The sequence below is a fragment of the Bubalus kerabau genome, chromosome 3, assembly GCF_029407905.1.
Source record: "Bubalus kerabau isolate K-KA32 ecotype Philippines breed swamp buffalo chromosome 3, PCC_UOA_SB_1v2, whole genome shotgun sequence".
In the NCBI taxonomy this organism is placed as follows: domain Eukaryota; kingdom Metazoa; phylum Chordata; class Mammalia; order Artiodactyla; family Bovidae; genus Bubalus; species Bubalus kerabau.
The window spans coordinates 171,615,779-171,627,852 of NC_073626.1; the positions used below are offsets into that span (position 1 = coordinate 171,615,779).

The 12,074-nt window shown below is 43.3% G+C and overlaps 1 protein-coding gene across 1 annotated transcript in view; it reads right to left on the minus strand.

The window, feature by feature from the left end:
* The window catches only part of DNER (delta/notch like EGF repeat containing), a 383,785-nt gene that overhangs the window by 140,752 nt on the left and 230,959 nt on the right, over positions 1–12,074 (minus strand). Inside the window, exon 6 of the mRNA XM_055574473.1 lies at positions 8,120–8,273. Within this exon, the coding sequence (XP_055430448.1) occupies positions 8,120–8,273 (154 nt within the window). The remainder of the gene's footprint in view (positions 1–8,119; positions 8,274–12,074) is intronic.

Below are 12,074 nucleotides of genomic sequence, written 5' to 3' on the forward strand. Positions count from 1 at the left end.
TCATTCATTGATTCAACATGTCTTTATTAAGCACCTACTATGTGTCAGACGTGTCAACAGAATTGGAGTTTGTGTTCTCATATTTTTAAAATAATTTTATTTGTTTATATTTGGCTGTGCTGGGTCTTCATGGTTTCACGGGCTTTTCTCTAGTTGTGGCGAGCAGGGGCCACTCTCTAGTTGTGAGGCACACGCTTCTCACTGAGGTGGCTTCACCTGTTGTGGGCACAGGCTCCTGGGCATGTGGACTGAGCACAGGTTCAATAGTTGTGGTACCCGGGCTTAGTTGCTCTGCCGCGTGTGGGATCTTCCCTGATCAGGAATGGAACCTGTGTCTCCTACATTGGCAGGCGGATTCTTTACCATCTGAGCCACCAAGGAAGCTTCTAGGCCCACATAAAAACTGAGTGGCTGTGACTATCTCCACATATGGGTTGCCCTTCGGCATGTTTGGTAACTTCCAGGTACGCTTCCTTGCCTCTATCCCTGGATGTTGTCTTTCAGGGAGACCTCAAAGCTTCCGAGGTGCCCTTATCACCTCAGTGTAAACAGGAGGCCACCAATGGCTTGGACAAACCTGTTGCCACAGTCAGTAACCTTCCCTTAGCTCCTCCTGCAGTATTTGGTACTACTGACAATCCCCTTCCTTTTGAAAATATTGCCAAAACATTTCCAGAAAAATATCATCAATCACCCTTGATAAAAATTCCCCCCCAAATAGAAATTTGATTGACCATAATCTACAATTCATCTTATGTTGTACACATATGTATAAACTATTTATCAGTGTTTCACTATTTAAGAAAATTAATTCCTGTTTCCAAGAAATGGGCACAAAAATCAAAATGAAAACTACAGCAGAGTTTATTACTTAATTGACTCAACATCCAATCCACCATATTCGAACATCTCTGGATTACCAATGATGCAAAAATCCTCTCTGTACTGGCTTGATGTAAAAATTAAAGCAAAATATAAAAATATTATCAAAACTGCAGCAAAAGCTTCTTTGCTAAAAATAATATTTTTACTTACCGAGAAACATTCCCAAGAGAAACGAGCATGGCATCAAGACAACGTCTCTGTGAAGAGACTTTCTGAAAGTTCTGTTCTCTGCTGACAAGAATCTGGCTTGAATTAATTCATTCATCAAACAAAACCATGCCTCATGATCAGACTTGCGAAAATGAAAGCACAGCGGGATAAATTTTCAAAAGGAAACAGACTTCCCACCGTTGGAAGGTTCTTATGCACAGAGCTGGAGCTTCAGAGGTCAATTAATTGATGTTAATTAACCTGTAAATAGTTTTTTTCACAAAGGAAATAGAACTCTCCTGTGGAAGCATGAGTTTTTGAAGGACATTTGGAACTAAACTGAGTAGAAAATGCCTCATTTCAAGCATCCAGCCCCCACTCTGGGGACAAAATGGCCTAATGTTTCTGCTCTTCAGAAGAGTCCTATTTGATAGGAGAAAGTTGAAAGCATGACGTGGTCTTGAATCACATGTTTGTACCAGGAAAATTCTCAGCTCACAGTGTGGCTGCACATACAGGAAAAGAGTGTGGTAACATGATCAAGAACATGGGCTTGGGACACAGAGGACCTGGGTTCAAATCCCAGTGCAACAGTTACTGGCACGTGTACCCAGCACAGCAGAGACCATGGGTATGCTCACCACACTGACTCCCTTCCCAGGCAGAGCCTCTAGGGACCAAGTGACCAGATTCTGGCAAATGGCAGGTAGCAGAAGTGATCTAAGACGCGTCCAGGCACCGCTCTCGGAACATCACACAGACCCTCCAGATCCCTGAGTTGCCACCTGGAGACCAAATGCCTTCATCAGACTATGACAAGGTGGAAATGAGGCTTTCCTTGGAAGTCGGGAGATTTGAGAATTGGTGTGTTCCTGAAGTACAGTTCCATGTCACCCTAATATTCTTGACCAAGTTACCACATTCTCCGTGTCCTAGATTTCTCACCTATGAAATCAGTATAATTGAGTATTTAACCCAGAGATTGTTCTAAGAGCAGCACTGGAAAGCACTTAGCACAGCCTGGCATACAGTTAACACTAAGTGTTGCTGCTGCTGTTGTTCAGTCGCTAAGTCATGTATGACTCTTTGTGACCCCGTGGACTATAGTAGTCAGGCTCCTAACACTGAATAAACACTAGCTATTCATGTGTGCATACATCTGTGTGTGTCTGCATGTGTGTGTGTACTACAGTGGAAAGAAGATAGAGAGTGAGTTTTCTGGTGGTCCAGTGGTTAAGACCCCATGCTTCCCAAAGGGGGCACAGGTTCGATCCCTGGTCAGGGAACTAAGATCCCACATGCTGCAAGGTGCGGCCAAATTAAATTAAATTTTTTAAAAAGCAGATGGAGAGGTAGATGCTAAAAAGGGGAAGAACAGTTGTTCCCATAGGACATGAGAACTGATCAAGTAGGAACATGCCTAAGAGAACTGCAGGAACAAGTCAGGTAAGTACCAGAGTTCCTAGATCTCTTCTACCTCTGCTTGGGTTGTTCTAGAGCAGGAGGAAGAATGAAGGCTCTGGGGGAAGGAATCCCACGGGAACCCAGCTCTGGGAGGGGCCAGTGAAGTAGTTGCTGGCAGTCAGGGAGACCCTGATAGAAGCAGGATGGCTGAGAGACCAAGCCAATGTGAAGCCACCTTTGGATAAAGTAGAAGATGAAAGAGATTCTATGCCATTCAAGAACCTCAGAAATCAGCACCATGTAAACACCAGTGGAGATTACTTAAAGTAGCTTAAACTATGATTCTAACATACAGACACTCCTTTATAAAAACTAGACAATTTCAAGGACCTACTGTATAGCACAGGGAACTATGCTCAATATTTTACAATAATCTATAAGGGAAAAGAATCTGAAAAAGAATATATATATATATACATATAAAAAGAATATATATATATGACTGAATCACTATACCATACTCTGGAAACTAATACAACATTGTCAATAAACTATACTTCAATTTAAAAACCAGAGTGGTTTGCCATCCCCTCCTCCAGTGGACCACGTTTTGTCAGAACTCTTCACTATGACCCGTCTGACTTGGGTAGCCCTGCGCAGGCTACACATTGAGTTATGCAAGCCCCTCACCATGACAAGGCTGTAGTGCTGCACTCAATATGTCAGCAAATTTGGAAAACTCAGCAGTGGCCACAGGACTGGAAAAGGTCAGTTTTCGTTCCAATCCCAAAGAAGGGCAGTGCCAAAGAATCTTCAAACTACCGTACAATTGCACTCATCTCACATGCTTAGCAAGGTCATGCTCAAAATCCTTCAAGCTAGGCTTCAGCAGTACATGAACTGAGAATATCCAGATGTTCAAGCTGAGTTTAGAAAAGGCAGAGGAACCAGAGATCAAATTGCCAACATCCGTTGGATCATAGAAAAAGCAAGAGAATTCCAGAAAAATATCTACTTCTGCTTCATTGACTATGCTAAAGCCTTTGACTGTGTGGATCACAACAAACTGTGGAAATTTCTTCACGAGATGGGACTACCAGACCACCTTACCTGCCTCCTGAGAAACCTGTATGCAGGTCAAGAAGCAACAGTTAGTTAGAACCAGACATGGACGAATGGACTGGTTCAAAATTGGGAAAGGACTACGTCAAGGCTGTATATTGTAACCCTGCTTATTTAACTTATATCAGACTAGATGAAGCACAAGCTGGAATCAAGATTGCCAGGAGGAATATTAACAGTCTCAGATATGCAAGTGATACCACTCTAATGGCAGAAAGTGAAGAACTAAAGAACCTCTTGATGAGGGTATAAGAGGACAGTGAAAAAGCTGGCTTAAAACTCAACATTCAAAAAATGAAGTTTATAGCATCTGATCTCATCACGTCATGACAAATAGAAAGGGAGAAAGTGGAAACAGTGACAGACTTTATTTTCTTGGGCTCCAAAATCACTGCAGAAGACTAAGCACCAAAGAAATGATGCTTTAGCATTGTGGTGCTGGAGAAGACTCTTGAGAGTCCCTTGGACAGCAAGGAGATCAAACCAATCAGTCCTAACGGAATTGAGCCCTGAATATTCATTGGAAGGACCGATGCTAAAGCTGAAGCTCCAATACTTTGGCCATCTGCTGGGAAGAGCCAACTCTCTGGAAAAGATCCCGATGCTGGGAAAGACTGAAAAGGAGAAGAGGGAGGTACAGAATGAGACAGTTAGATAGCATCACCAAGTCAATGGACATGAATTTGAGCAAACTCCTGGAGACAGCAAAGGACAGGGGAGCCTGGCATGCTGCAGTCCATGGGGTAGCAAAGAATCAGATATGACTTAGTGACTAGACAACAACAACAATGATTTTTAAAGATCCCTCAGAGGGAAAAGACAAACTACAAACTTGGAGAAAATATGTGCAATCCATACAACTGACAAATGATGAGAACAAAAAAGAAACTTTTGCAAGCCAACAAGAAGAGCACACACACACACACAAATTTGAGTGAGAGATAGGAAAACAAGTAATAAACACAGGAAGAGGACCTCAGCATCGTTAGTAAACCACAAAGTGCAGAAACCACAAAGAAGCACCTTTTCTACACCCATTCACTGTGCACAAATTAAAACTTCTGACCCACACAGTACTGGAGAGGATCTGAGTCCATAAGAGCACTTATGCATTTCACGTGGGAGTATATATGGGTGTCACCACTTTGGAAAACAGTCTGGCATGATCTCCTACAACTGATCAAGCATATTTTCCAGCAATTCCACTCCTAGGTTCAACCTCAAACAACCCCTGGCACATATTCCAAAGAAAATACACGAGAATGTGCTTACTGGTAAAACGTGTAAATGTTTATGCAAGCATGCATACTCAGTCGTATCCAACTCTTTGTGAGCCCATGGACCATAGCTCTCCAGGCTCCTCTGTCCATGGGATTTTCCAGGCAAGAATACTGGAGTGGGTTGCCATTTCCTATTTCAGGGGATCTTTCCAGTCCAGGGATCAAACCTATGTCTCCTATATCTCCTGCATTGGCAGGCGGATTTTTTACCACCGTGCCACCTCGGAAGCCATGTAAATATTAAGATCATATAAAAAGGAAGACAAAGGAAGGATCAACTCAAGATTCAGGGTGACTGTTAACTTTGGATGGGGAATAGAGACGGAGAGACGGGCTGGTGAGGAAACTATATAGTTAGTTATCAGGTCTAACTTCTGGTTATAGTGGTGGTTCCACCACTGATTAGTGCATATTGAAATAGCTAAGTAAACAGATAAAAGTGTGCTATGGATAAGAAGAGAGAGTATCACAAACCCAGCATTATGGTCATTCCAATTCTGTGCACCTGCGTTCTTTAAAAATAGAAAAGTCTCCTCTGAGAACAGACTTGGATTTAAAAAAAAAATCAAACAAATCATTTCAGTTCAAACAGTGACAAGCTCCACCTACCAGTTCTGATTGAGACTATGTACAGAAGGATTTTGACTCATCCTAGCATCACTTATAACAGAGAAATTCAAACTCTCTTAAAGACTCATCAATAGAGGAATGGTTTAAAACATCAGGCCATGTTCATACCCTTTCATTAATTCACCCCATCAACACATTGTCTGAGCGTTTAGGACTCGTCAGACACAGTGGGACACAATGTAGAACAGAAATAATTCAGGTTGTGCGCTCATGGGATTGATTCAGGCGGGGAGACAGGCAGAAATCAAAGAATCACACGTGCACTCATCCACTGCAAACAGGGGAGGGCTGTGAAGGAAAGGAACACCCAGCTACAAAAGAGGAAAAGGGAAGGAGACCTAAATGGAAGCATTCAACTGAGACTGCCTAAGGAAAAGGGGTATTTAATGAGATCCAAAATAGAAACCTAGCAAAAGGGAGGCAGCAGGGAGAGCTGTCCAGGCACAAAGAAGCGGACGAGGTCCTGCAGCAGCTCGAGCACCCAAGGAGATGAAAGCCAAGGTGGCTGGTCCCTGAGAAAGGGGAGCAGGGGGTTGAGATGGGGTTGGAAAGGTGGGTGAGCGACAGATCATGGAGGAGAATGAGGTGGAGGATTCTGGCCTTCATCCCAAGAGCCCCGGGAAGAAAGGGATTAAGTCGAAAGCAACAACATCAGATCAGATGCGCAGTGGAAAATAATCACCCAGGAGAACGGAGTCTGGGTCGGGGAACTGACATAAGGAGAACCAGGGCTCACTTTGGCGTGGTTGCTTTGGCTCCGTGGACATGAGCAGACAGAGATAAGTGAGAGGTTATCTCAGTCACACAGACAAGGGGCAAAGGCAGTGGCAATGGGGCAGTGGCGATGAGGCTGCAGAGAGGGGGGTGATTTGAGAAGTCTTTAGGGGGAAAGATGGAGAACACTCGGAGGCAGGAAGAGCAGGAGGTGGGGGGGGCACCCAGGGTGACTTGTAGAGGTCTGGCTCGTAGAAACAGATGGAACACCGGAAGCTGAGCTGTGTGGAGCTGGGGATACAATAAGCTCAGTTTTGGAATGACTGAGCTTAAGGTGGCCTGGAACATATGAGCAGAGACAGCAAATAGGCAGCAGTTTGGCCTAGACATACAATGTTAGGAAACATGTGATGGAATTATTAAAATGAATAAGGTAGCTCTATATATACTGACATGGAAGTATACTTATGATCAACTGGTAAACACTGAAAAAAGTAAGTTGCAGAGCAGTATGTATATTATAATCGCTTTTTTAACATACAGAAAGGCAATCATTTGATCTGCAAGGGAAATACCCATACTCATACATAGATACACACACACACAAACACTAGTCTGGAAAACATAAACCAAACTATTAACCTACCTTTATGACCTTATAAAGTTTGAGCTGGGATAGATGAGTGAAGAACTTTTACTTCTTGTTTATGAATTTCTGCATTGACAGACCTTACACTGAGCAGTTAATCACTCTAACTCCCACTTCACTCCATCCGTCTCTCCATCCCCAGCCCTTGCTGCTGCTGCTGCTGCTAAGTCGCTTCAGTCGTGTCTGACTCTGTGCGACCCCATAGACGGCAGCCCAATAGGCTCCCCCATCCCTGGGATTCTCCAGGCAAGAACACTGGAGTGGGTTGCCATTTCCTTCTCCAATGCATGAAAGTGAAAAGTGAAAGTGAAGTCACTCAGTCGTGTCCGACTCTTAGCGACCCCGTGGACTGCAGCCTTCCAGGCTCTTCCATCCATGGGATTTTCCAGGCAAGAGTACTGGAGTGGGGTGCCATTGCCTTCCCCAGCCCTTACATCACCCTGAATCCCTGCCCAGTGGCAGAGATTGGCAAGAGGATGAGGTGGAAAGGGGAAGATGATGTCAGTTTTACACATTATTGATGCTAAAAAAAGAATAATGTGGTGTTTGCTTTTAAGCTGCATAGAAACAGTTATATCAAAATGTTCACCGATAAAATGCCATTTCCTGCTCCTTAAGGGTTTATAACCTATTTGGCTGAGCAGTAAGTCAATAAGATGACTGCAAGAGAACAGAAGTCTGTGGACACACCGTCCAGTGCACTTTCTTAAGAGTCACCCTTTGTGTTCTGAGATGTGAAAGTCTCATGCAGGGTCGATGACTCCCCCATACTAACCAGGGAGTATTAAAGACTTGCCCAATTGTGCAGGATGGTGTTCCAGGAACTTGGACTAAAACATACATGAACAACAGGAAACTAAACAAAATGAGAGGATTGGGTGGCATTACCTACCCACCTGCATAGTTTAGCCTAAATTCTTCTTAAGTAACTTAGCAAAATCAGCCAGCACAGCGCCAGCCCACACTCAGAACATATTTGAAGAATGGTCTTTGAAATATCCAGGCCTCTATTCGACCAGGAATATCATTGTCCCAGAACAGAAATGGTAGAATGCTAAGAGAGAAGCATCCTAACGTCAGAAAAACAGCCAAGGGACACAATGTTTATCCCCAAGGCAACTTCCTTCCTCCATTCCCAATGACATAAAGCTGGACTGATGGAACTAAATGAGACCTGGGAGGCACCTGTCCAACAGCTGGGCAATGTATTGCCTGACCATTGTTAATTAATAAGTGTCTATTCTACAGAGAGATACACAGTCACTCTGAACTATGGAAACCTTACCAGCAAGGCAGACACAGGTGAAGTTGCCACCATCTTGCTTTTCCTTTGCATCAACACAGCTGGCATTGTTCTGGCAGGGTTTCTTCTGGCAGGCATCAAATTCTTCACAGAAAGTACCCGTGTATTGATCATCACACTTACAGGAAAATGTTGCCTAAAACACAAACATACAGTATATATTACCTGAGCCCTCTAAAATGTGTGTGTTAGCTGTGAAACTCAAAGTTCAAACATACCTCTCATTTTTATAGTTATACCAACACTGAGTATTTTTATCATATCACTTATACCATGATCTGACTAAAATCAAGGCTTTCAGAGGAACAGTCTATTTCTTTACAGTTTCATTTCAAACATGTCTCTTCATTGATATGTATCCCAAATGATTTTTAATCTTCCTAAACCAGAAATGGAAATAGTAATTATTTTAAGCAAAAGAATAAAGTTTTGCTGACCTGATATGGAAAGGACAATTTTGCTGGAGCAGATATATTGTGCTACAGCCATTAAATGAGATGTCACTCCAAACAAAAGCCTTCAGCACAGATAGCATGTGAGACACATCATTACCAAATGTGTTACCATGCCCGCCTTTCTGGAGCACTGAGAGAATTTACTGAATCACCCTGGAAATTAGCTTCAACATACAACCTCATAGATGAACTGAGTGTAAGGGAAAATAATAAGAACCATTTCATTTGGCTTGTTATATTAGTAAAAGACCGTAACTCAGACCCAGCGAACTGAATTTTAATATCTATTTACTTATCTATTTGGCTGTATTGGGTCTTATTTGCAGCACACAGAGTCTTTCCTGGTGGTGCGTGGGCTTAGCTGCTCTGCTGCCTGTGGAATCTTAGTTCCCCCTCCAGGGTCTGAACCCTTAAGCACTGAACCACCAGGGAAGTCCCCAAGAGAACTGAATTTGATTGAACGCTTCATTTCTGAGGCAGTTGTATAATCTCAATAGACTGAGCCTTCCTGCTCTCTTTCTAATGCTGGCCTGAGGGTGATGTGTCTAAAACAGACACAGATCTGGGTCCAAAGCCTATGTAGATGGGACTGCAGATTCTCACGAAGAATAGAAGGGAGCAGGCAAAGGAGAATGGTATAAATAAAGTTTACTGCTTAAAAAAATCAAAACAAAATTGGGGAGAATGGATACATGTATATGTATGGCTGAGGCCCTTCACTGTTCCCCTGAAACTACCACAACATTGTTAACTGGCTATACCCCAATTCAAAATAAAAAGTTCAAAGTTTGAAAAAAAAAAACCCAGCCCAAAGCCCCTTTTCCAGCTTTCTCCAAGCCCCACAACATCAGGCCAGTGTTTCAAAGCCCCTCCCACAGCCACTCCCAGCCCCGCCTCCCTCTGTAGTGGAGGAGGGGCCTTGGTGTGGAGGGGGGAGGGGGAGGGGGAGGGGGAGCGGGTAGGGCGTAGGGGTGGGGAGAGCTTGAGGGGGTTGGAGGGGGTGGCCCCTTGATCTTATAGAGACTCTCAGGATCTCACCCAATACCCACCTCACCACCAAGCACTACACCACATTTTCTGTCCTAAAAAACAAAAAGTTTTCTCTTTCTTCTCTTTTTGTCTCTTAATCAAGTTTTCTCTTTCTTGTCCATCTCTTGATTAATTTACTCCTGAATGTTTAGGTTTCTTTGTAGCTATTGCCAGTGAGATTCTTTCCTCATCCTTTTCTTGTAATCCCATTATATCAGCTAGGGATTATCACCGATTAATAAATGCTAGTGCCTGTCTTTGCCTTGACTCTCAGAGTCAGAGGTTTCAGTTGATTCAGGTCAAAGGTTTCAGTTGATTCTCTTGGGTTTTCTAGATGAAACAACCTCCCTCCCCAAAAGAAGGGATCAGATCAGATCAGTCGCTCAGTCATGTCCGACTCTTTGCGACCCCATGAATCGTAGCACACTAGGCTTCCCTGTCCATCACCAACTCTCATAGTTCACTCAGACTCACGTCCATCGAGTCAGTGATGCCATCCAGCCATCTCATCCTCTGTCGTCCCCTTCTCCTCTTGCCCCCATTCCCTCCCATTATCAGAGTCTTTTCCAATGAGTCAACTCTTCCCAGGAGGTGGCCAAAGTACTGGACTTTCAGCTTTAGCATCATTCCTTCCAAAGATATCCCAGGGCTGATCTCCTTCAGAATGGACTGGTTGGATCTCCTTGCAGTCCAAGGGACTCTCAAGAGTCTTCTCCAACACCACAGTTCAAAAGCATCAATTCTTCAGCACTCAGCCTTCTTCACAGTCCAACTCTCACAATCCATACATGACCACAGGAAAAACCATAGCCTTGACTAGATGAACCTTTGTTGGCAAAGTAATGTCTCTGCTTTTGAGTATGCTATCTAGGTTGGTCATAACTTTCCTTCCAAGGAGTAAGCGTCTTTTAATTTCATGGCTGCAGTCACCATCTGTAGTGATTTTGGAGCCCAGAAAAATAAAGTCTGACACTGTTTCCACTGTTTCCCCATCTATTTCCCATGAAGTGGTGGGACCAGATGCCATGATCTTCGTTTTCTGAATGTTGAGCTTTAAGCCAACTTTTTCACTCTCCACTTTCACTTTCATCAAGAGGCTTTTGAGTTCCTCTTCACTTTCTGCCATAAGGGTGGTGTCATCTGCATATCTGAGGTTATTGATATTTCTCCCGGCAGTCTTGATTCCAGCTTGTGTTTCTTCCAGTCCAGCGTTTCTCATGATGTACTCTGCATATAAGTTAAATAAACAGGGTGACAATATACAGCCTTGACATACTCCTTTTCCTATTTGGAACCAGTCTGTTGTTCCATGTCCAGTTCTAACTGTTGCTTCCTGACCTGCATATAGGTCTCTCAAGAGGCAAATCAGGTGGTCTGGTATTGCCATCTCTTTCAGAATTTTCCACAGTTTATTGTGATCCACACAGTCAAAGGCTTTGGCATAGTCAATAAAGCAGAAATAGATGCTTTTCTGGAACTCTCTTGCTTTTTCCATGATCCAGCGGATGTTGGCAATTTGATCTCTGGTTCCTCTGCCTTTTCGAAAACCAGCTTGAACATCAGGAAGTTCACGGTTCACGTATTGCTGAAGCCTGGCTTGGAGAGTTTTGAGCATCACTTTACTAGCATGTGAGATGAGTGCAACTGTGCAGTAGTTTGAGCATTCTTTGGCATTGCCTTTCTTTGGGATTGGAATGAAAACTGACCTTTTCCAGTCCTGTGCCCACTGCTGAGTTTTCCAAATGTGCTGGCATATTGAGTGCAGCACTTTCACAGCATCATCTTTCAGGATTTGGAATAGCTCAACTGGAATTCCATTACCTCCACTAGCTTTGTTCATAGTGATGCTTTCTAAGGCCCACTTGACTTCACATTCCAGGATGTCTGGCTCTAGGTCAGTGATCATACCATCGTGATTATCTGGGTCATGAAGATCTTTTTTGTACAGTTCTTCTGTGTATTCTTGCCTCCTCTTCTTAATATCTTCTGCTTCTGTTAGGTCCATACCATTTCTGCCCTTTATCGAGCCCATCTTTGCATGAAATGTTCCTTTGGTATCTCTGATTTTCTTGAAGAGATCCCTAGTCTTTCCCTTTCTGTTGTTTTCCTCTATTTCTTTGCACTGATTGCTGAAGAATGCTTTCTTATCTCTTCTTGCCATTCTTTGGAACTCTGCATTCAGATGCTTATATCTTTCCTTTTCTCCTTTGCTTTTCGCTTCTCTTCTTTTCACAGCTATCTGTAAGGCCTCCCCAGACAGCCATTTTGCTATTTTGCATTTATTTTCCATGGGGATGGTCTTGATCCCTGTCTCCTGTACAATGTCACGAACCTCATTCCATAGTTCATCAGGCACTCTATCTATCAGATCTAGTCCCTTAAATCTATTTCTCACTTCCACTGTATAATCATAAGGGATTTGATTTATGTCATACCTGAATGGTCTAGTGGTT